General features: G+C 40.8%; 1 protein-coding gene across 1 annotated transcript in view; it reads left to right on the forward strand.

The window, feature by feature from the left end:
* The window catches only part of PLEKHH2 (pleckstrin homology, MyTH4 and FERM domain containing H2), a 116,576-nt gene that overhangs the window by 60,526 nt on the left and 31,231 nt on the right, over positions 1-24,819 (forward strand). Inside the window, exons 11-19 of the mRNA XM_074947136.1 lie at positions 559-703; positions 4,382-4,518; positions 6,687-6,797; positions 8,077-8,163; positions 8,680-8,838; positions 12,957-13,037; positions 17,142-17,321; positions 18,399-18,507; positions 21,978-22,090. Coding sequence (XP_074803237.1) covers positions 559-703; positions 4,382-4,518; positions 6,687-6,797; positions 8,077-8,163; positions 8,680-8,838; positions 12,957-13,037; positions 17,142-17,321; positions 18,399-18,507; positions 21,978-22,090 — 1,122 coding nt within the window. The remainder of the gene's footprint in view (positions 1-558; positions 704-4,381; positions 4,519-6,686; positions 6,798-8,076; positions 8,164-8,679; positions 8,839-12,956; positions 13,038-17,141; positions 17,322-18,398; positions 18,508-21,977; positions 22,091-24,819) is intronic.

Below are 24,819 nucleotides of genomic sequence, written 5' to 3' on the forward strand. Positions count from 1 at the left end.
TCAGTGTTAATTTCAGCCTCACCATAGTTTTGGGGTAGCCAACCTCCACCTCAGTCTGCTGGAACACAGGTTCTCCAACAGGCAGTAGTGCACACCTTCAGCCAGAACTTAGACCATAGGTGGCTGCTAGATCATGCCCTGTGAGTTTTATTTGTAAAGTGAAATATACTCATCCTCATGTTTCCCTGTTGGTGCACCAGAGAGAAAGTTTGGTGAGTATTGGGGCACAAGGTAAAGTTTAGGTATTTTTAAGCTGGATTAATTTGCATTTTTTTGGGTTCGTTTTACATCTCTTAGTGGTAGTTGTCCTGGCAACAATGCTAGTGCCAATAATTTTAGTTTTTATACCCCCCTTTATTGGGGTGATGTATATAATCGGTGGTAGTGGTTTGGTTTGATTTTGCTTTGTTTTAATTGTTGCAGTTAAATCTTTAGCATGGTAGGCATCTATAGTGCCTGTTGCAGAAGTAGGCTGTTTTAAAAGCCAATAAAATAAATACATCCATAAAGTAGTATATTTTGCATAAAGTTTCAAAGAATGTGTGTTAATTTCTGTAGAAAGCAACTCAAATAAGCAACAGCCCATTCTTAGATGACTCTTCGGGATCAGAGGAAGAAGACAGCTCCCGATCCAGCTCGCGGACCTCAGAATCAGACTCTCGAAGTAGAAGTGGCCCAGGTAGCCCCAGGGCCATGAAACGAGGTGGGCAAAAACCATAAAAACAAATATTTTGAGAGGCTTAATATGATTTTGGAGCACGTGCATTGTTTATTCTTCATATCAATTTATTTCTCATTTTTAAAATATGGTTGCCTTGAACATGGATCTAGCTCATTTGTTATACTTTTCACATATCAAAGCTGAAACCAAAGCAACCTGGCAGGAGAATGGGCAGCTTTCCTTTTTTTGATTACCAATACTTATATGTATTTCTAAGGTATTGCTGTAGTATCTTCTTGTCATTTGAGGGGAAAGATGATTTTGTGATTAAAGCACAAGGTGGGGTGTCAGGGGATCTGGGTTCTGTTCCCTGAAGTGTCATGGATTTTTGTGACCTTTGACTGTAACTAGATGGAATAACTCAGCAGAAAAAAATAGTGAGAGTCAGCAAAATCTTTTCCTTAAGTTTATAACCCAAAAGTAATAATTTAACCTAATCAGACAGCAGAGGAATTCAGTGTAGTTCTTTGATCTCATAGTGTGAAGCCCACCTTCTTAAAGGCATTCTCCATCCTCTCTGCCTCTAAAGCAGTCAGTTTTATAGTGCATCCCATGAGACCTGTGCCAAGAGAGGAAGAGGCTGAACTGAAGTTAGTCCCTGGCACACAAGTGTCTGTTACCCTCCATGTGCTTGTGTTTTCCCCCTCTGCAAAAAGGGAATAGCATTTACCTACCTCACAGGGGTGAAGTGAGCCTTAATTTTCTGTTGGTAAATTGCTTTGAGGTGCTCTGATAGTAAAGTGTTACAGATATCAAAATATTATTATTATTTACTTACTCTGATTGGACAAGGTCAGTTGCTAACTAACTAGAGTTTCACTTATGTCACACTCAGGCACATGTAGTCAATGGATTAACAGAATTTGCGTGCCAACCACAGGCCCCTGTTAAGTTTCCCCAATAAACTCTGCCTTGCATAGAATGTATACAACATTCTTGTTTTCTAGAATTGTCCTTAACCTAATTCTTTCTCCTCAATTTGGTTTGGTTGGTTGGTCCTCTGTTAGGGGAAACAGAACATAATTGTTAAAGCGCTCCTATTGTGGGAAGTATTGAAGCCCTCCCTGACTGGGTTTGTTTCTCTCATACCCAATTTCTCTACCATGCCAAGTGCCCGCTAAGATATGTAAGGGCTTATTTGCACTGATGTAGTTATATTGATGTAGCTACACCTAAGCTGTGTCAGTGCAAATCCATGCTGCAGTTGGATTGCACTAGTGTAAAAGGGCTTAAGTCTTTCTCCCACTTCCCTGCCAGACTTATCTTTGCTGATAGTTAAGTTGATACCTGTCGAAGCTTTGGGCCTGAGTTGCTTCTCACACTAGTTTCTACACCAATCTAACTTAGTTGAATTGATTAGAATCACTGCGGATTTACAATATAATAGGCAATCATGGAATCTGGCCTATTGTTTCATGCTGTCTCTCTGGAGACTCAAGAAGATAGCTCTGCATTGTTTCACATTCAGCAGTCTTTCTTCACAGCCTTGAGCATGTGTTCTTATTTATAATGCATAATTTGAAGATAGTGGGATTGCACAGGTAAAAACTAAGGGCATATTGGCCTATGGTATTATAATTACTGATATTATTTTAGGAAGAAAGAGCCCAGCTTGACTCTCAAAACCCAGATGAATTTACAGGTCTGGAAGTTACGAAAACAATATTTTTATTTGTAAAATCAGCTAATATTTTATGGAATTAATCAAACAAAATAAACAGAATCCTACAGTGCAAATGTTACACAGTAACTCTTCCAAGTTGAACAGTAGTTTTAAGTAAATCTTTTCAAAAGGAAACTGTTTCACATTTGGAAATATTTTTTCCCATTATGATGAATAAGCAAAGAGTTTGTTTTAATATTAGTGAATCATTCAGGGCAAAAACGGGATGTGGTTTTTGATAGAAGCAGGTGGACATGGGCTAAAACTTGTTTTTATTCTGAAACTGGATTTGAATACACAGTTTGTTGACAGGAAAAAATTTGCACAGGCTCTTATTCATAACTGACAGTACAAAAATTCCCCACATTCATTGCGAGTCAAAGAAAATAAGAGTGGCAGGGAAGGCAATTTAGACAGCCCATTTACAATCTAACCACATGACAGACCTTTGGGCAATTCATCTGCCATACAGGCAACTAACTACCTGAGAGAACCAGATGATAAAGAAAAAGGAAAAAAAAATCATTTATACTTTAGCATGAAGATCCCACACTTGATCACCAAAAAATAGACAGACGTAATATGATGTACAGAAACGCTAGTGATCTACTGCAGAAGTCTTAAGTGTGGTGATTTAACAGAACTTATTAAATCTGATGGCATTTAAAAGATATATATGTAAACAATTAAGTGTTTTAAACAAGAGACTGTAAATATTTTCCTTCATTCATAAGTCATTAAGTAGCCCCATTTGATTGTAAGGAATATGGGCTTCAGTGTGTTTCGGGTAGAAAATTAATATTTGATCTATGGCTGTTGAAATTATGGGCAAGTGTAGTCAATTGGAGACTTTATGGAATCACTGAATTATTTCCTTTGGAATTTTGTTCCTTTGAAAGAAAGATTCTCCTGATATCTTGCTCTTAGATGAAGCAGTGACAACAGGATGTGGCAGTATTATATTTTTGTTTCTTACTGGAGTGTTTGCACACCTGTTTGGAATAATTTTAGTTTTAATTCATAACTAACAGCCTGTTCATATTGTGAATCCCCGTTTCATGGTTTAATTCAGTTTGATTGTGGAGGTGCTGAGGATCACTCTCTTATGCACATTGTCAGAGAGAGATGGAGTTAGAGAACACTGTGTCTTTTTGAAGATTAGAGAATGACAAAGAGACATTGTCATATACACTGAACCTGATTTATGGAAGTGAAGAAATTAATGATGGGCTGCTGGCAGCCTTAGGACTGCTCTAACTTGTGCTCTGGCTGCAATGGCTCCTGGGTGCTCTCCACCAGCTGAGAATAGCTAAAGTGTGGCTCTGGCTTGCCCCTTATGCTGGGGGCTGTAGAGATGGAAGGATAAAGTTTTTGCAGCAACTGTACATCATTTGGGAATCCACTTATGCTGTAAAGTATTGTCCAGGAGTTTCTACAGCATTCTAAGGACCCTTTACATTGCTGCAGTTGCACAGAGGAATCAAGAATCAATCCCTGTAAATTTCAGTGGCTGCAGATTTCACTTGAAAGTCAAATAAGCCTTCCAAAGTTGATGACTTACAGTAGTCTATTTAAATAATGATTTTCCAGTAGCTGAAAACTGTAGACCATGTGAGAGTTTAATATATCTTCTGCTTTGAGTTCAGATAATAAGTTGAAATTTAAGAATATTTTACAACCAGTAAATATTAAATTGCTTTTAATCATGTTCTTGAACATAACATTTTTCACACTGTGCTTGGCATTCTTTATGTTTATGTGCCAGGAGCGTTGCCAAATTCCTAAATAAACACTTTGTTATTGCTTTTAAGGAATTTACTTGCACTGCTTGATATTCTCATCAAAAATATTTAATTCCCCTGGAATGCTATTAATATTTTAGTTTGTCAACAACTCCCAGCTCAGCTGTTCCCTCCATACCCGTGCCCGATTTCTCATATCTAAAATATGATGGCAAAGAAATATACATTTGGCATCTTTTTTGCTTTTTTGCTCAGGTGTGTCTTTGTCTTCTATGACCTCAGAAAGTGACTATGCTATTCCCCCTGATGCCTACTCAACAGATACAGACTATTCAGAGCCAGAGCAGAAACTCCCTAAAACCTGTTCCTCATCTAGTGATAATGGAAAAAATGTGAGTACCAAAGTTATGCAAAGAATAATAGTATTTCTTTCTTCTACACCTAATGTTAACAAAGCCCAGTACTAAATTTGCTTGGCACACAGTGTAATGATTGGTTTCAGAGTAACAGCCGTGTTAGTCTGTATTCGCAAAAAGAAAAGGAGTACCTGTGGCACCTTAGAGACTAACCAATTTATTTGAGCATAAGCTTTCGTGAGCTACAGCTCACTTCATCGGATGCATACTGTGGAAACTGCAGAAGACATTATAGACACAGAGACCATGAAACAATACCTCCTCCCATCCCACTCTCCTGCTGGTAATAACTTATCTAAAGTGATCACTCTCCTTACAATGTGTATGATAATCAAGTTGGGCCATTTCCAGCACAAATCCAGGTTTTCTCACCCTCCGCCCCCCCTCCCCCCACAAACTCACTGTCCTGCTGGTAATAGCCCATCCAAAGTGACCACTCTCTTTACAATGTGTATGATAATCAAGGTGGGCCATTTCCAGCACAAATCCAGGTTTTCTCACCCCCCCCCACATACACACAAACTCACTCTCCTGCTGGTAATAGCTCATCCAAACTGACCACTCTCCTTACAATGTGTATGATAATCAAGGTGGGCCATTTCATGCTGGAAATGGCCCACCTTGATTATCATACACATTGTAAAGAGAGTGGTCACTTTGGATGGGCTATTACTAGCAGGAGAGTGAGTTTGTGTGTGTGTGTGTGTTTTTTGGGAAAAGGGGGGGGGGTGAGAACCTGTATTTGTGCTGGAAATGGCCCACCTTGATTTTCATGCACGTTGTAAGGAGAGTGGTCACTTTGGATAGGCTATTACCAGCAGGAGAATGAGTTTGTGTGTGTGGTTTTTGGAGGGGGGTGAGGGGGTGAGAGAACCTGGATTTGTGCAGGAAATGGCCCACCTTGATTATCATACACATTGTAAAGAGAGTGGTCACTTTGGATGGGCTATTACCAGCAGGAGAGTGAGTTTGTGTGTGGGGGAGTGGAGGGTGAGAAAACCTGGATTTGTGCTGGAAATGGCCCAACTTGATGATCACTTTAGATAAGCTATTACCAGCAGGAGAGTGGGGTGGGAGGAGGTATTGTTTCATGGTCTCTGTGTATATAATGTCTTCTGCAGTTTCCACAGTATGCATCCGATGAAGTGAGCTGTAGCTCATGAAAGCTTATGCTCAAATAAATTGGTTAGTCTCTAAGGTGCCACAAGTACTCCTTTTCTTAGTGTAATGATTACAAGTAGCAGTGTGTTCAGATTCATTAAATGACCCATATGCTGACTTGGGGTGACCTATTGTGTGTGAAATATCTAAATACAGTGTAAAAGAACCAGGTTGGGTGTACAGAGGGGCGGCCTCAGCACCAGCAACAGCAGAGACCCCCACTAGAGAGTCAGGGGTGGGGAGAATTACGTACCACCTTGTACACAGTACACAAGATATCCATAGATGGGGTGTCTGCAACTTCCTCACATAGGATGTGGGGGACTGTGAGCATATCAGCTGTGTGGTCAGTGGGTCTGCATGCTGCACAGATCACAGAATCCAAACCCACAGTGTTGGGTAACGGGTTGCAACTGTATTCCTCACTACCGCTTGTATTAATGACGGTGGCCTGGGTATCCAAGCAGCTTGGCTGATTGGGGATGAGAACCATATCCCTCAATTCCTGACACTTTTCTCAAAGAGCAAACCCTGAGCTTTGTTTTGCTGGCGTTTGCACTAAAGATGTGTTGGTGTGCAGCTGCGGAATTACAATTCTCTGGGACTGTTCAGTCAGTTAGGCCAGAAGTTAGGGGTTGAGCATATATATTTTTAAAATGACAAGCTTTATGTGGAATGGTTTTTATAATTATTTAATTAAAATGTTGTATAATGCTTAAAGCCTGGGTCTGGGAATCAGGAGTCCTGGGTTCTGTTCTTAGCTCTTATTGTGCATCAAATCTCTGTACCTCTGTCTAACTGTAAAATAGGGGAAATACTTTTTTTGTCTCTCATGAATCTTAATGCATGTAAAAACTGGATCTTTCTACTATAAAAAGGTAAAGTATTGTAATAATTATTATTTACCATGCAGGCGTTTTTTCTTTGGCAAAATACCTTGTTATAATATATTACATCCCTTATTTTTTATTTTAAATAATCAGGAGCCATTGGAAAAATCTGGATATTTGTTAAAAATGGGTGGCAAAGTAAAAACCTGGAAACGACTATGGTTTGTGCTCAAAGGCGGTGAGTTATTGTACTACAAATCTCCGGTGAGTATGAGTAATGTGTTTGCTGTTTAGTTCCTGATTCCTCTAAATGACTCTAAAATTGCCAGATGGAAAAATAAATTTCTTCATTTGAATACATTAAATTAAACGTTTCATAACAAAGAGCCCAGTTCCTCAAAGTGTTGAGCACCTTCAACTTTTATCTTATGGGATTTCAGGGCACTGTACCTGCTAGGTCAGGGATGGGCAAACGTTTTGGCCTGAGAGCCACATCGGGGTATGGAAATTGTATGGTGGGCCATGAATACTCACGGAATTAGGGGTATGGATGCGGGATAGGGTGAGGGCTCTGGCTGGGAGTGTGGGCTCTGAGGTGGGGCCAGAAATGAGGAGTTTAGGGTGTGGGAGGAGGCTCCGGGTTCGGGTACAGGGGGGAGAGGGCTCTGAGTTGGGGCTGGGGATGAGGGGTTTGGGGTACTAGAGGGGGCTCCAGGCTGGGACCAAGGGATTCGGATGGTGGGAGGGGGATCAGGACTGGGGCAGGGGGCTGGGGTGCAGGGGAGGGGTGTGAGGGCTCCATCTGGGGGTGCGGGCTCTGGGGTGGGGCCAGGGATGAGGAGTTTGGGGTGCAGGAGGGTGCTCCGGGCTGGGACCAATGGGTTTGGAGGCGGATCAGGGTGTTGGGGCACAGGGGGGCTGAGGGCTCTGGGATGGGGCTGGGGATCACAGGCTTGGGGTACAAGAGGGGGCTCTGGGCTGGGATCAAGGGGTTCGGAGGGCGGGAGGGAGATCAGGGCTGTGGCAGGGGATTGGGTCTCGGGGGGAGGGCTCAGGGGTGCAAGCTCTGGGCGGCGCTTACTGCAAGCAGCTCCCGGAAGCAGTGGCATATCCCCCCTCTGGCTCAGAGGTGCAGCCAGGTGGCTCTGTGCACTGCCCCATCCACAGGTGCCACCGCTGCAGCTCCCATTGGCCGGGAACCGCAACCAATTGAAGCTGCGGGGGCAGTGCCTGCAGACAGGGCAGCGCGCAGAGCCACCTGGCCATGGCTCCACATATTATGTAGGAGCTGGAGGGGGAGTGATGCCGGCTGCTTCCTGGGAGCTGCGCGGAGTGCGGCAAGCCCCTGACCCTGCTCTCCGGCTGGAGCGGGGCAACCCTGATCCTGCGCCCCGGCAGGAGCTGAGGGCTGCATTAAATGGTCTGTTTGCCTGCCCCGTCCTAGGTGCTGGATGCTTTCAGTGATCAAGTATTAAATGTGTTATACCAGTATTGTATTACTATTACAGATGAATAATCCTTTTTTCCCCATTCTTTCACACAGAGTGATGTAATTCGAAAGCCACAAGGTCAAATTGAGTTAAGCGTATCCAGCCACATTGTAAGAGGTGATGGAAAACAAACAGTTCAGGTGCTTCCTTGTCTCCTTGTATTTTTAGAGGGTCCTCTCTTTCCACCCCTAAAAGTGACCCTTCCTCCAAATATGTCTCCTTTTGGAGGCAGTCAGTGCCCTCCATCTGAGGGGGGAGGGATTGTTTCAATCATAGAAACTGGAGATGGAAAAGACTATATAGGATTATCTTTTTCATATTCTTGTCAAGGTAGGATTGTTACCTGTAACATGTAACCCAGAGGGAATGGCTTTGTGCTCCAAGCACTCTGAAATCACAGGTTCACATGCCACCAGTTGCGATTCCAACTTAGGTAAAATGAATTCCATGTAATTTACTATAGGGGGAATCTTTCAAATGAGATCTCATCAACTATGGGGCCGCCTGCTCTGCATGGCCATTAAGCGGTTCTACTCTGAAAATTGACAGTAAAAATGTTGCAAATATTTTGTATTTATAAATAAGTGTATTGTTTTAAATAAGTTGAAATGCACCATATTCCTAGAACTGAAGGCATCTTTTCTGTCACTATTTAGTTGATCACAGAAAAACGAACATACTACCTGACTGCAGATTCGCCAAACATCTTAGAAGAGTGGATCAAAGTACTGCAGAATGTTCTTAAAGTTCAGGCTGCTAGTCCACTTTTCATACAGCCTGATGTGAAGCCAGCCATGAAAGGATTGCTGACCAAGGTAGGGACACTTATTTCCCTAACAAAGTATTTTTATTCTGGTTTTATTTTTAAAAATATTTCTGCTTAATATCTCTAAGTGAAAAAAGGCAACAAGAACTGTATAAAACACCTGTAGTAAACTAATTTTAGTAACCAGTCCTTCCATTGACGTCAATGGCAAAACTCCAGTTGGTTTCAACAGGAGCATAATTGGATCTTTAACAGGGACTTCTTTGTACAGTAGTATCTAAGTTGGCTGCAGTATTTGGCATTGACCCTTGTGTGATTTTGCAAAAGTGCTGTTTGAGGGACACCCAAAATTAAAGTCCAAAAGTACATGTACTATAAATATTTAGCATAGGAGTAAATAGATTAAAGTAGACGTGCTATTAGGTTTGCGTCTCTTACAATGTAAATAAACCAGAAGGACTGCCTGTGTTAGGATATAGATATTCAGGCCTGTCTGCAAAAGCCTGTACTTTAAGAATTTAGGGGTATTCTTATCACTTGGCTAGTTCTAGAGGTATAAAAGAAAGAATCAAAATCACTGTCTGCTGGTGTAAGGGCCTTCTCTTACTGTGACAGTTTGAGGCCCTGTTCTTAGGCTAAGGCCTTTGGCTAAGCAGCAGAGGCAGCCATAAGCTAGGAAGCGAACAGTCACATGCTCACATTCCAAACTAGTCACATTGAAAGAAGGTGCTATTGGGCTGTTAGGAATACAATCCTGTCCTGAATACAATCCTGTCCTGATAATTCCTATCACCTCCAGAGAAAGGGAAGTGCCTAGAAAATGTAAAAGGAAACTTAGTTTGATAGCATCCTGTCTGGCAAGAACTCACTTATCAATAGCTGGGATGTGAAATCCTCACTTCTGTATTGTTTTGTCATTAGAGTTCCAACTTTGCTATTGTTTGTCTGTATAATCTCTGTCTGGTTCTGTGATTGTTTCTGTCTGCTGTATAATTAATTTTGCTGGGTGTAATCTAATTAAGGTGGTGGGATATAATTGGTTAGCTAATCATGTTACAATATGTTAGGATTGGTTAGTTAAATTTCAGTAGAATGATTGGTTAAGGTATAGCAAGAATATTACTATATAAATTAGGGGCAAACAGGAAGTAAGTTGGGATTCGAAAATAAGGAAAAAGGAACTTGTATTTAAGCTTGCTGGAAGTTCACCCCAATAAACATCGAATTGTTTGCACCTTCGGACTTCGGGTGTTGTTGCTCTCTGTTCGTGCGAGAAGGACCAGGGAAGTGGGAGAGTGAAGGAATAAGCTCTCTAACAGCCTACTCCTCTTGTACCATAATAAAAATCTAAGTTGGCAAGTCCTTTTCATTTGGCCACTTGATTCACTACCTTCCATGCTGAATTCTGTTTGTACATCATTAGGGCCCTGATTCAGCACATGCCTCAATTTAAACATTTGTGTAAGAGGCACTCTCTCTTTTCCAACATCAGCAGTCAAAACAAGATATTTCAAGATAATGAGGATAGTGTGTAGAGTGAGGGAATATACTATGTTAAGGTTAATTTACTCATCAGATTTAGATGTTTCTCTTGGACTGTGTATCATTAATGTATTCACAGGAATGTAGAAACTATTGCAGTTTACTAGGGGCTTCATCTTTAGGTTCTCCTCTGATCTGTGGAGAATGAAACACCTTCCAGCTTCTTGTTAAATATGCTATATGTTTGTGTATTGTGTCAGTACTAATGGAAAAGCCCTTAATGGCAGAGATTCAGCTGACAGTTGTCTCAAGGGAATATACATGAGGTGGGGACAGCCAGAGCTCAGCATGATCCCGTCATGTACATGCTCCTGATGCCACCAGTATCAGGGTTGGGTGGGGATGTGGTGCAGGACCTAGTTCTGCACTAGCTGTGTACACCGTTATGCCGGGAAAGTGATCAGCTGGCCAGATCGAGCTGTTTTCCTGTCCCTTTGCACCTCCAGAGCAGCACAAATGGGCTGGGGCACAGCAGAGAATCTGACCCAATCTATTTACCTAGTAATCAGAAAATTAGGCCAATTTTTTAAAATCTGGGTCTCACACTCAGCACCTCTGGAAAAAAAAAATCAGACTGCTCATTTAAGTACCCTAAACATGGATGTAGGTAATGTTAGTCACCTGTGTTTGAAAATTTTGAGCCTAGTGCCTGAAGTACCAGGATGGGGCTTTCTGTTTTTAAGATAGCAAAGTCAATGAAAGTGTAATGTTCGTCTGTACGAATGTATTCTAGACCTTCCTTATTTTTATCACTTGATATGCAGATTCTCTACCCTGTTTGAATTCAGTTTAGTGTTACACTGTGGTACAAACTGCACTTTCCATTCTTAATTTAAAATAGCTTAAATTTAAAGATGAATCAATTCTTCTGTTGCTTTTAACAATAGCTGTTTCACAGCAAAGTGCCTCCTCCTCAGCGTCATCAGTATTTTGTACGTATGAGTATAATTGGTTTGCTACGACAGCCTACTGAAGCCTTCCAGCAATTAACTTTTACCAAGGCTTGTTCAAATCCATTAAGGGTTTTCTTGTGGTGGTGGTGGAATTTGTTTATAATTGTAATTTTAAAGCATTAACAGAACAAGAGGAATTGGTTTGCTTTTATAGGTTTAAATTAGAACTGTAGCTTTTCTTTTATTCTTGTTTAATTTCCTTTACTTTTACAGTAAGGCATAAATTCTTTTAATATTTCCATTAAAATTTATATAAAACAGATTTTTTAGGATTTTAACTTTTTAAATTGATTGTAGACCAAATGCTGTCTAATTCACAAAGCAAACATGAAAAAATAGAGATGAACAACTTTTTTCTCTACCTATTTTTCAGGTGTATTTGTCTTATAACTATACTAGGTACAAACAAAGAAGATTTTCAAGTTCATGGTTTCATGAATACAGTCACTTCATACGCTCTTCTAAAACCAGCTGTTTTTGGTCATAAATGGAATATCAATTACAGTAGATACTTATGAGTGAATACAAGACTGTCTTACATTATTTATTTAGAAATATAATGTTTTGAAATATTTAATAAATTAAAAAGTTAACCATTGAGCCAGTGTAATGATTTCCCAGCTAGGTCACATCAATGAAAGGGCATCCCTTTATTTCAGTGGTGTCAGTGAGAAAGCATTATGTTTCACTGCTGTCTCTGAAAAAAATTGTACTGGTGTCTGTTTTATTCTTTACAATGGTTTAATGAGAATTGAAGAATAGGTAGGAATGAGGAAACTATCTGTCCTAATCTGTGCAGTTATGGGACAATAACCTTACTGCTAGAGACTGTTCTAAAATGTTTTTCCCCATTCAAAAAGCTAGTGATGCCACTTCATAAGTGGGGAATAAAGGGGAACTTCATTTCAGCTCCCATGGCTGTTGTGTTATAACCAAACTTCTTGAGTGCTAGATGCACTTACTTAGCACTACCTTGTGCTAATTTACTCAATGGACCTGGGGGGAAGCAGGCAACAATGCACTTTACTCTCAGTTATCCCACTCCATTCACCAGCCAGTTTTCATCTCTTCAAAGGAATGATGTTAGTCAAAGTTAGCACGGGTGGGAATCCGATTTGGTGATTAAAGCAGAGCACTCGGTGGTCAGGACTCTCAGCTTCTACTCCTTACTGTTGCTGACTTATTGTGTGACATAACTTAATCTCTCTGTGCCTTTGCTTTTACTCTGCTGTAAAATGGGGATGTTAAGACTTACCTTCCTCATATGGGTTTTGATACTTAATTTTCATGAAGTGCTTGGAAATTCTTGGGTGTAAGGCACTATAAGAGTTCTAATTACCATTAGTTGTAGTAGTTTATGAGTGTCCCCTCCAATTTTTATTTCCTCAGCTTTTTCTATGTAGGACCTGATCCAAAGCCAATGGAAAGACTACTGCTGTCTTGAATGGGCTTTGAATCAGGCCTGTTATGCTTTAATTCTAATGCCTGTAATACAGAAAGTCATGCAGCTTCAAATTTTTATATTTATATTAATGTTTTACAGGAATTCTTTATTCCAGCCATCAGAATTCTGAGAAATTGAAATATGTATCTAAGCTTCACTGGTTGGGCCCATCTCAGAAAAAAGTTTTACATTAAAAATAATTTGTACTTAACTATATTGTAATTTCAGGTGAAACATGGATACTCCAAAAGAGTGTGGTGTACTCTGGTTGGAAAAACTCTTTACTATTTCCGTAGTCAAGAAGATAAGGTATGTCTTTCTAATGGTTAAAATAATGTGACTTGTTTGCTCAGGACTCTCAGGTGAATGAAAGATAGACACTAGGGTGGATTTTTAATCGAGAGGCTGCAACTTTATTAACTAACACTGGTTATGAATAGTATATGCCTACCCATCTCATGCCAGGCATTTAACTGAGCCTAGTGCAGGGTTACAGGCTCCTACCATAGAACAAATAACTGGGGGTAGACTCTTCAGCCTACCCCCCTGGACTTAGCTCACTTCTAAAGTCCTCTCACCTTTCACCCCTGAGGGGGGTTCAGGGTACTAAAGGGGGGACTTCGGTCTACAAAGACTTCAGGTCTCCTCTTCTCCTTACAGGTCCACCAGCATAAATCTTCAGTCTCATTGATCTCTGCAGCTGGCCCTTTTAGCCTTTATCTGCCCTGTACTTCAGCCTCATGTTGCAACAAGTTGAACCTTCCTATATTATCCCTCAATATACTGACATCCAGGTCGTCTTCTTTACCCCACTTGTGCCTTCACAGTGCTGCAAGGAAAGTGAAAAACCCACTGGACCACTGCCAATTATTTGGCCCAGTGGGGAAAAAATCCTTCCTGATTCCAAGATGCTGTGGGTTTGACTGATTGTCTGTTTTTTGGGAGCATAGTTCACTGTCTACAACTAAAGGGAGGGCAGGGCACCTATTGAGTTCCTGGGGTCGGGCAGGGCAGCTGAAGAGGCAAGGGACTCAGGATGACTGGGGGAAAGTTTTGGTTGTTGGGAGGGGGAATGCAGGGGCCAGTCAGCTCCCACTCTCCCACAAACAGCCAGTGGGATGCAAGAACCCAAGGAAGAGGAGGGGCCCAGCTCCTCCATCTATGGTCACATGCTTTACTCCGTTCCCGCGTTCTGAAAGTGATGCATCCATTTTTCTGGTCCAACCAGTATTGCAGCTCATCGCCTGTTGAGATGGGGGAGCATTTCTCAGAAATATGCCGCCCCACCCCCCTGTTCTGGGGCAGTGCATTCTCCCACTGGTCTGACATGGAAAATGGGGATTTTGGTGATATCTGAGCAGTCTTATTGTTAACCGCTGAGTTTTAGTATATTTTATTTCACTCACTTCAAACCTAATTAAAGTTAAACTCAATAGCCAGTTGACTGTGTATTGACTCCATTAAATCATTAAAATAATAATAGTAGAAGCAGCACAGAGAACCTCCATTGTTACTTCCGGTGTACATATACATTATCCTTCTAAACAAGCATGTAACCATGTCAGGCTTAATAGTGATTTCACTGGGCTTTAGATCTGGCATACTGTTTTCTCCATCATCCTTCCCTTTTTCTTCTTCTCCCTGTTGCCTCCTGCTGTTTGTTCTTGATTTAGGGCCAGATCCTAGCAACACTAAGGCATATGAGTAACTTTGCAGTGTGAGTAATGTCATTGAAGGCAAGTGGAAAATTTAAACTGGTAAAGTAGTGCTTATTTACGGTACTGTACATTGTAACAAGTAGTAATAAGCTATACTTCAGGATTTTTGTTTATTTAATATTACTCTTTGAAAGTATACCAGTTCTATAATGTTCCAAAATCCAGTAAAACTTTCATTTCAGAATATTAATTTGTAACTCATTTTACAGAGAAGCTACTAAGAAAAGGTATGTTTACATTTTCAGTGTAAACATTGACTGAGATTTGATGACAAATTGGTTTCCACCTCAATTATAGTAAGAAATCTGTATGTTTAAAGTACAAGCATTTTCAAGTTCTTATCTTTGAAAATTATTCCTTGTGAGCAGGACCTTTAGAAATACATAGGCAGTTAGCTGGCTCATCATAAATAGTTGTCTAACATTTGGGTAAGTTTTACTGCAGTTTTTTAAACCAAAATGAACAACTATTTTATTAGATGGTAATGTGGAGGAAGTGCAGCTTTTATAAGCAGAATGTGCCTTAAAAGTACTGCGTATGCAAAGACAAAACTGATTTATTTTTCAATATTCGAGGAGTTGCTAACTGAAAACATGTTTATATTACAATGGAATGTGTGTATAGAAATAAAGAGCCTGTGAGGCATTCAGTAACGTAAACTGCTGTATATGTTACATTAATGGAGTCCATTTGGTTAAAAGGATTCAAAATAGCATTATTGTTTTGAAAACCATGTGCCAAACAATGGAGAAGGATTACACTAACTGAAATCATCTGTCAGCACAGCTTCTTGTAAACCTAATTTAAGTTTAATAAAAATACTGTTTAGCACAAGTACTTCATAGCAAAGGTTTCTTGGAACTGAGATGGCATCTCTGAACCTTAGGATTAAACAGCCCCTTTCTCAGAATTTGGCCGGTTCATAAAGGAAGAAATTAAGAAGCACTACAGGAAAGGCAAGCCAGCACATGTATCTTTGACCCATGTTCATTCTGGTTAGTGAAGAACAACCAAGAAATCTGCATCCTTCACTACCACCCAATGCCTTCTTCAAAGGGGGTACCTTCCCACCCATGTTAAAACACTCATTTTCCAATCAGTATCCAAGAAGACAATTCTTGATGCAATCAAACTTGCCAGCTACTTCCTAGTACCTAATCTCCAATTTATTAACAAGATTATTGAGAAGCTGGCAAAGAGTCAGCATCAACTACACCTGGTCTCTGGTGATATTTAAAAAACATTCCCACCCAATAATGTGCCATAAATATGGTGCACACCCTGCTCTTGGTCATGGACAAATATCCCTTCTCTTTTTGCTGGATCTCTCCACAGCACTGGACACCATAGACCATGAAGTTGTGCTGGCTTATCTCAAATTCTTAGCGGGTGTATGTGGCAGCACACTGAAATGGTTCCTATCCTTTCTATCAGACTCAGCTCAGAGTGATGGGAAGATGCTCCTCAGACACCAAATCCCTAATCTGTGAAAGTTCCTCAAGTCTCATTTCCCTCACCCATCATATTAAAGATATGGTCTTAAGACACCACAGCCTTGATAAACAGCAGTACACAAATGATACTCCAGACAAAGGTAGGGAAAGGGAGATCTTTCAAGAAACTAGCCAGCATGATATCATCATCCTCTTTAGAGGGCATAAGCCCACCTGCTAATTGTGAAAATGGTATGTAGTATTTGTGTCCTTCAGTATTCCTCATTGACAGTGGGTGCCCACATAGTTACACCTATGAAAAACTGCTTCTTTCACCGACAGCTGACTGACAGACTAGATCCATCCTGACAGAGGAGGACTTGACCATAGTCATATATGCATTTGTAACCTCCAGGCTTAAATACTGCAATCCACTATGCCTGAGAATTAAACTGAAGACACTGAAAAGGATCCAATGGCAGCAATAGTGATGCTCCAGTTGCCACAGTGACACCCCATCAAATACGAGATTAAGGCTATGTCTACACTACAGCTTATGTTGAAAGAACTTATGTTGCTTGGGCTGTGAATAAACCACCCCCCTAAGTGACATAAGTTACAGCACATAAACGTCGGTGTGGAAAGCACTATGTCGGTGGGAGAGCTTTTGCCACTTGCGAAGGTGGTTTTATTATGCCGACGGGGGAGAGCTTTCCTGTCGACATACGAGTATCTTCACCAGATGTGCTGCAGCGACGCAGCTGCATCAGCGCAGCTTCGCCACTGCAGCACTGCACATGTAGAGATGCCCTAAGTTTAAATTCAGCATCCTGGTCTTGAGCTTGAGAATCCTCAAATGGATTTGGCCTGGGATATCTCAAGGGTTGCATCTCCCAGAGACAAGACCTATTGTGTCAGATAGGTTGCGCGTTCCATGTGCAACTATCAAGAACAATATATCCTGTAGAAATATTGTAGCAGAGGTGGGAATAGAACTGAAGTCTTCTTATTCCTAGGACTGTGCTTTAATGACAAGATCACGCTTCCTCTCCTCCGGGATTGTAAACTGGGAAGGTGGCTTATGCTACAGTTCTTAGTGACATTAAAAGAATAGAATTTTATGGACTTTCCCAATGTCAAACGTTCAAAACATGTTGATTCTAGTTTATCAGTTTCTCTTCATTTGTAGATCAAGAACTGTAAAACTGATGTTATCCAAGATGTATATTTGCTCCCTGACTATTTCTTATATTTACTTTTAGTTTCCTCTGGGTCAAATCAAGCTTTGGGAGGCTAAAGTTGAAGAAGTTGACAGGTCCTGTGATTCAGATGAAGATTATGAGGCCAGTGGTCGCAGTCTATTATCAACACATTATACCATTGTTATCCATCCTAAAGAGCAAGGACCTACCTATCTTCTTATAGGATCCGAACATGAGAAGGTAGTAAATGTACCCTATCTCTTAAGTTTCAGTAAGACAGCTGTAATTATGGTACTGTGATATGAACATTTTCTACAGTGAGTAAGATGTGGACAGTCAGAGACAAGGGGCTTTTCTGCTAGACCATCTAGAAGGTGGTCTGATCTAACAGACAAATGGTCACACTTTTACACATACTTATCAGAGTTTGAGTGATCACTATAGTTAACTGACCCCATTTAAGGTATCTGGAAAATATCAGTAGATTTTCCTGTGGGGACTCCTAGCCTTACTGCCCATTTTCTGCAGTAATGGTAACTAGTGTACACTAAGGGGAAGACTAACAGGAATAATATGAGAGAGATTATTGCACAACATTATAAAAAAAGTTTTAACAGTCTTGTAGACCTCATTTTGATTCCTGATCTTATTCCCCAGGTGGGAAGGGCAATAATTAATACAAAGACATCATATTTGCCTCTTAGAGAGGAGAGGAGGGAATACTTTGCATCTCTCGATGATCGCTGGCTCAGTTCTGCTCTCCTTGGCTAAAATGAACGGTGATTTTAATATAAGGCCTTGATCAGGGATAGGGAAGTAAAACAAGGGGAAATCCTTGGGCCTTCAAAGGAAGGTATAACACTACTCTGAGGTGGGGAGAAAAGCTTTCTTATAAGATGACTTAGTGGTTTAGTGAGTTAGTGCCCTGCAATTCAGTTTTCAGTCATTTAAATTCTATCTTAGCTACATGTGAAAAAAATAAGGTGTGTGCCCTCTTCCTAGTCTCTATTGAACATTCATCGCATCTGGCTTGAGTGCACTTTCTGCTCAAAAGACACCTATATGTCTTAATCACCTATAGATTAGAAAGCTTGCTGCAAGTCAGGATTAAGATGTTTTGGCTAAGCTTTCTTGAGAATCTGTGTGTATGAAGCAATTGATATTGTTCATGAGTGCCAAATTCATCTGTAGAATTTTTGAAAATAAATATTTTTGAAGTTCTTTGTTTTGGAAAATTTCAATAAAATATTTAATATTTTAAATTCTCAAAAATCTGCTTGGAATGATGATTGGGTTCTGTTTGTTTTTGTCTTATAGGACACTTGGCTTTATCATTTGACTGTGGCTGCTGGGAGCACCAATGTAAATGTTGGATCAGAATTTGAACAGCTTGTTTGCAAACTGTTAAATGTGGAAGGGGAGCACAGTAAGTTTATTTCTGGTTCCACATAATCTTAATACGTATCTGATCACCTATATTCCAAGTATATTTGTCCCAAATTTGTCACTCTTTTTTGTACATATCAAAAGTGAAGTTATAGTTGTAGGCAGAGCTTCCAGTGATTTTAATACTTGTGTTTTGATATAGTCAGTTTGTTAATTCAGAGCATGTTTTTCATGAACAGTAAATGTTTAGTCACTAGGTTTCAGTAGAAAAGACCTTAGACATTTACAGACATTCAAAACACTTTATTCACGGAGAAGCAAGAGCTCCATAGTAGGCTTTTTTTGGCCTTTTGTCTTCCAATTTTAATATGAATTAACCACAAAAGTGAATTAACCACAAAAGCGGCCAAGACCCCTTAGAACTTTCCATCCATTTTAATGTACTTTAAGTTCTTGACGTTCCTATAATGTGCTACTGATGGGGTTATATTTATTGGTTGCTAATGAGTTAGGACACTGCTATCTAGGTGACTAGTAGAGATGGTTGGTTTAGACTACCTGTGCTGCCTGCAGGGTCAAAGGGCTCCAAATCTTTCAGAGATCTCTTGGCCCAGTAAGAAGTGCTACTTGTTTGTTTACATCAGGGTCTGAACACAGAAGGCCTTGTAAATGCAAACCAGGGCTACAACTCTGTAGATGATTTAGTACTAGCACCCTTTCTGTTGGAAGTGGTGGAGATAATAGGGGGAGGCAAGTGCCTCCCCAGCAGCCTTTAGGTCAATGTGTGGTACATTTTCAAGCCAGTAGGTATAACTGAAGGTGGCACCACCAATACTTATCCTTCCCCTCCACCCCCGCTCCAAGTGCTCAAAACCTGGCTCCACTACTGCCAGTTCGAATTACAAAACATTAGATTACATAAATTATGGTTCACTGAAGTCATTAAAGTTTTAGTCTTGACACAGACAATAGCATGATGATTCTGCTAAACAGAAGGGCAGCAGGGGCAAACTTGCATCCTACAAAGATAGGACTATTTCAGCCCTTGAACATCATACTAAGAGTACCCATTCCAGCCTGTTTCCTCTATGAGACTTAAAATAAATGTGAGGCTCTTCTGAGGTGTTGTATAGGGAGAAAGGGAAGCACAGGACACCTGGATTCTATTCCTGGCTCTGCCACTGTCTTGCTGGGTGACCTTAGGCCAGTCAGTTCCCCTCTTGGTGCTTCTGCTTCCCCATTTCTAAAATGGCAATAATGATACTGACGTCCTTTGTAAAGTGCTTTGATATCTACTGATTGAAAGTGCCATAAAAGAAGTAGGTTTTATTAAACAAAGGACTATTGAGTCACTTCTCTTCTTGCCAACAAGCAAGCACATTGAGTACTCATGGCAGAAATTTCACCTTGCCAAAATAAACCCACTCCTGCACTAAACTGGGGTAGACATAGATTTTGGAGAAATGGCCATTTGCCCCCACACGGTGCTGCTGCAGCAGGATCAAGCATGAGCAAGTTACACAATAGTCTCCCCTGAAGAGTCAAAAATGAGCTGAAGCTTTATGATATGTGTCTGTCTGCCCAAATTCAGAATTACATCTTGTTCCTTATGGCCAAAACATTGTTGTATTTGGAAATAGAAACTGAGTTTTTAATTTATTTAAATATCTCTAGCTCAGCTGTAGACACTCAGTCTCTAAAGCAATGGTGGGCAACCTGCGGGCCACATGTGGCCTGTCAGGGTAATCCACTGGTGGGCCATGAGACAGTTTGTTTACATTGACTGCAGGTACGGCGGCCCACAGCTCCCAGTGGCTGTGGTTCACCGTTCCTGGCCAATGGGAGCTGCGGAAAGTGATGCGGGCTGGCTGTCGCTTCCTGCGGCTCCCGTTGGCCAGGAACAGCGAACCAACCGCAGCCACTAGGAGCTGTGGGCGGCCGTGCCTTCGGATGGTCCGTGTTAACAATCTGTCTCGCAGCCTGCCAGCGGATTACCAACCGGTCACGTGCGGCCCATGGGCCACAGGTTGCCCACCGCTGCTCTAAAGTCTGTGGAAGAATGTTCTTAGCTGGGGCATCTGCTGTTACAAATGCTGAGACTGATCTGCGGACCTTATCCTTGTGAGTAGTTCCATTTAAATCAATGGGACTATATATGGGAATAAGGATTAGTTCATGTGAGTTAGCGTTTTCAGGATCAGGCTCTAAACTTTCGGATATTAGACAACACGAGCGAGAATGTATGTTGGGTGTCTACACTTAACTAGTTAAAGCCTAAAAAATAGCTTTTAGCAGAGTCTTATAAAGCAAAAGGAGAATGTGTGTGCTGCCCTTAAGGCAATCAACAAGAAAAGTGGCGATGTTCTGAGTCCTCTACAGTATATCAGCACTGTTCTCTTGTCCATAGTATGTCACAGTAGCATAGCTTGCTATACTTTTTCATATATTTAGTCCCTAGCATCTCCTGAGTGTAAGTCACTTCCCACACATAAGGTAAGAAGATGCTTGAGTTCTTGTGCCCGACTAGTCCAGGCAAGTTAAATCACACTAGTGGCTAGATTCTGGTGTTCAGAACTATACTGGCAGTTGGTCTTGTTGAGCCTCTTGGGCCAGAAATGTGACTTCTGAAACTCTTCTAAGCAGATCCTTATGGTATCGACTTTTCTAAAATAAAATAACTTTATGTAGGAACTTATCATTGGGGTATGAACCTTGGAAACAATGAGCCAAGTGAACAGGAGTTGTACCAGACTTGCCTACCTTGAATGTACTGTTTTGATTAGAGACACACACAACGGAGCATACCATTTCAAACAGTGATCTCAAACTAATCAGATTTGAGGTAGTTCAATACTTGAATGGGAGATTTCTAGGGAAAAAACTCAAGCTCTGTAAGAAATAGTTTGATGCATTGAATGGTGATATCATTCCCATACCTGTCAGAATTTGAAAGCCATAAACATGGCTACGTGGGAAAATACATAGGGAAGACCCTTTCAACTCAACTGTGATACATTGTACTAGGTGTTTGGAGGGTCAGAATGGAAACCAAATGCATATTTTGCTGAAAAAGTAGTGATTGATATTCAGTCAAAGACAGGTGAGTTTGTTTTTCTGCTGAATCGCTATCTAGCAAGGTGTTAGGGAGTACTGTGCTAGGGAAGCAATGTTTTTCCAGGTGACATGCAACACCTAGGTCTGATGACACCTGCAGTTATTAAAAATACCAGGACTTCCCCCCCCACAAGATCTTTTACAGCATGGGTAATTGGATTCTGCCTACTTCAGTTGCCCTGAAATTTCAAACAAATGAGAGACTTTTTACTATTAAAAGTGTTCCTATGCATTTTTAGGAGTTGGCTGCACTTTATTGGTGGCCAAAATGATTCCCATATGTAAAGTCAGTTACTAAGAGTTTATAAGCTATGTTCCTTTTGGATGAAAGATATTATGTAAAGTCATTATCTTAAATGATTCCTTGCAAGCAGTGACCATGTATTATCTGTTCAGCCTCTCAAATTTGGAGACACCCTACTCTTTGTCACAGCAAAGAAGGAATTGCTTCTCCTCTTACAACACTGCCATCAGAGGCCCTGCAAACTGAAGCAATTAAATTATTTAAGGTAAAATCCTGGTAAATGTTTGTGTTTTTTTCTGTGTGAGACTGATACTTTTTCGCTCACTAAAGGTGTTCTGTTAACAGGCCTGTGTATGAGTGTGACTCACCAGCTAGCACATCCCCTTGTGGCTCTGTGTGGTGTAGGCGGCTCTCCTCTACTGACACCTGTGATGTTCAGATTCTTGAAACTTGGCCCTCCAGCCGGGTCACAATAATGCCACCTCTACGGTTGCAAACTCTTCAGGACTGTTCTGGAGTCTCCTGGAGACTTCAGAGATTTATCTTTTAATTAAAGATTATGTCATGTGATGAAACTTCGAAAAATACATCCAACCAAAATTGGCAACCCTAGCCACCCCTTCTGGGGTGAGCCAAGAATCCAACAAAGAGTAGTCCATTGACCTCTTATTCAGTCCAACTCCAGAATCAGTAGTCCTTATCTCAGGTATCAGGGGGTTTCAACAGTCCTTACCCCTTGCCAGGGGGGTTTTACTCCACCTTCCTCATTGGGCCAGTAGGGGAACCTAAGCCCTCCCACTTCACTGGGTTCCAGTCCAGGGACCCTTTAATAAGCAGTCAAGGCCTGCCTACACAGTCCCCTTGCTCTCTCGCTGGACTAGTTCTTACCTTACCCTCTTGGGGCTTTCCCACAGACATTTCCCAGGCTCACAGTGTTATCAGCAGCTCTCTCTTTAAGCTTCTTCCACAGTCTTATGGCAGAGTTTCTTAGCACTTTCTGCCACCGAGCTGGTTCTGCTGCAGAAGAGCTTTCTCTACTCTTCTGGCAGACAGCCCCTGCTCCCTACAGGCTCTTTCACCAGCATGGAGAATCCTGGGTAGACTTACTTGTCTAGCTTTCCCTCACCACTGCTTTGGGCTGTCTGATGCAGGCCTGCCTGCCTACCTACCTTCCTTCAGGGAGGCGCTGTCTGCTAGCAGTCCAACTCAACAGCCTCACTCCAGCCAAGCTTCTCTTGCTGAGTAATAGCCAACAATCTGCTCTACTTCTTGGTCAGCCCCCAGCTGAGCTGGGTTCAGCCCTTTTAACTCTTCCCTCCAGGGTTGACACCTACTGCAGGTGTAGCAGGATGAAGTTTATTGAGCCCACAGACTCTCATTAACCCCTTCTGGCCCACTGTGAGGTTGGTACACCCATCACAGCCTGGAAAGAAAAAGTATGTCTTTATCTTCAGAACAGATAAGGCATGGACAGTGCTAGCTGAAGCCTCTCCACACGGTCCCACCCCCTAATCTGAAGAGATCATCTCTAGAGTTGAGAGAGCAGTTTAACTTATGGCCTTTCTGCTGAGATTATCAGTAAAATTGCCAGTTAGCGCCCAGGAGGATAGTGGATTTTTGGACTGAGACTAAGATAATCAAATTTGTGGGATACAAAACATCCATCAGATAGAGAGCTGGTTGAAATTTTCTGAAATTTGGTGTTTCAAGTAAATTTTAAGCAAACAACAACTACAAAAAGTAAATTAAATTGTTGTGGCTTTTTTCATGTTTTTCAACCAGCTCTAGAGATGGAAGACATTTTACAAAATTCTGATGGGAAAAAGATGCAAAAAAACAAATAAACCCCATACCATCATTTTTGCACATTTTTGTTTTAATTTTTGAACTAACTCTAATCATATGGTAACAATTGTCATTCATTTTGGACCTTGGCTGAATTCAAAGTGCTGATTTAGGAGGGAAAGTTTCTATTGTCCTTTTTCTTTTAAAAATAAAAAAAATTATCAAGACTTTCATATACATATCTAAGCTGGACCTGTGTTTTCCTTCTTGAGTTTAGTGAACAAATGAAAAGTACACGTGTTTTAATAATAATATATAATAAAATAAAATGTATGTGAAGACTACAGAGTAAGATTCTTCAAAATATTTAGACCTAAAAAAAGTAAATCATATTATTAAAAATAGTACAAAGAGTACACAGCAACTGTCCTTCTGCAAAGATGCAGCTCTGACAAGAGAATTCAAGAGATAGGTCTTTATCCTGTTATGTGCAGGTAGACCCCAGTGTTTGCGCACAGGTGATTGATGAACAGAGTCCTTGGGTAAAAGCCCAGCCCCATTTAAGTCAATGACAAAACTCCCCTGGATTTCACTCCTCAAGTTGGATAGGTAAAGATTGCTACAGACTATATGCTAATGATTGTTACAGAGAAAAAGTACTTTTCTGCCATTTCTTTGCATGCTGAGGGATATATTAAGAGTTAGAAAGCAAGTTCCATGGATAAATGCTCTTTCTCCATGAACCTTATCCTAACATTATAAATTCTGCCAAGACCAAGTTCCTTCCAGTAAAAACTGTCTTGAGAAGTCATATGGGATAGTTTTTGGCTAGATGTAGAAAGGAATTGTATACATTCCATCTGTTCAGTCCCTGTCACTGGCATATCCAGCTTGTTTGTTTGAAATGTCAGGAGGATCTTAAAGAAAAATGTCCATTTTATTTTGTTCATCCCAACAGCACAAAAGTTTAAAAGGGAATGAACTTTCCTCAGCACAAATAAACACATTTATTTGAAAAATGACATTCTGAATTACATTTGGCAAATCTGAACATATCACAGGAAGTAGTTATTTTGCTAGAAAGGGATGACTTATGTGACACTGTCATTATAAAGAACTTAGTGTTGGAGATTCTAAATTAATTCCCAATTTGATTTAGAACTAATGTATCAATCAAAAGAAAGACATTTGGGTTCATTTTCAGTTATT

The sequence above is a fragment of the Natator depressus genome, chromosome 3 (genome assembly GCF_965152275.1).
Source record: "Natator depressus isolate rNatDep1 chromosome 3, rNatDep2.hap1, whole genome shotgun sequence".
Lineage (NCBI taxonomy): Eukaryota > Metazoa > Chordata > Testudines > Cheloniidae > Natator > Natator depressus.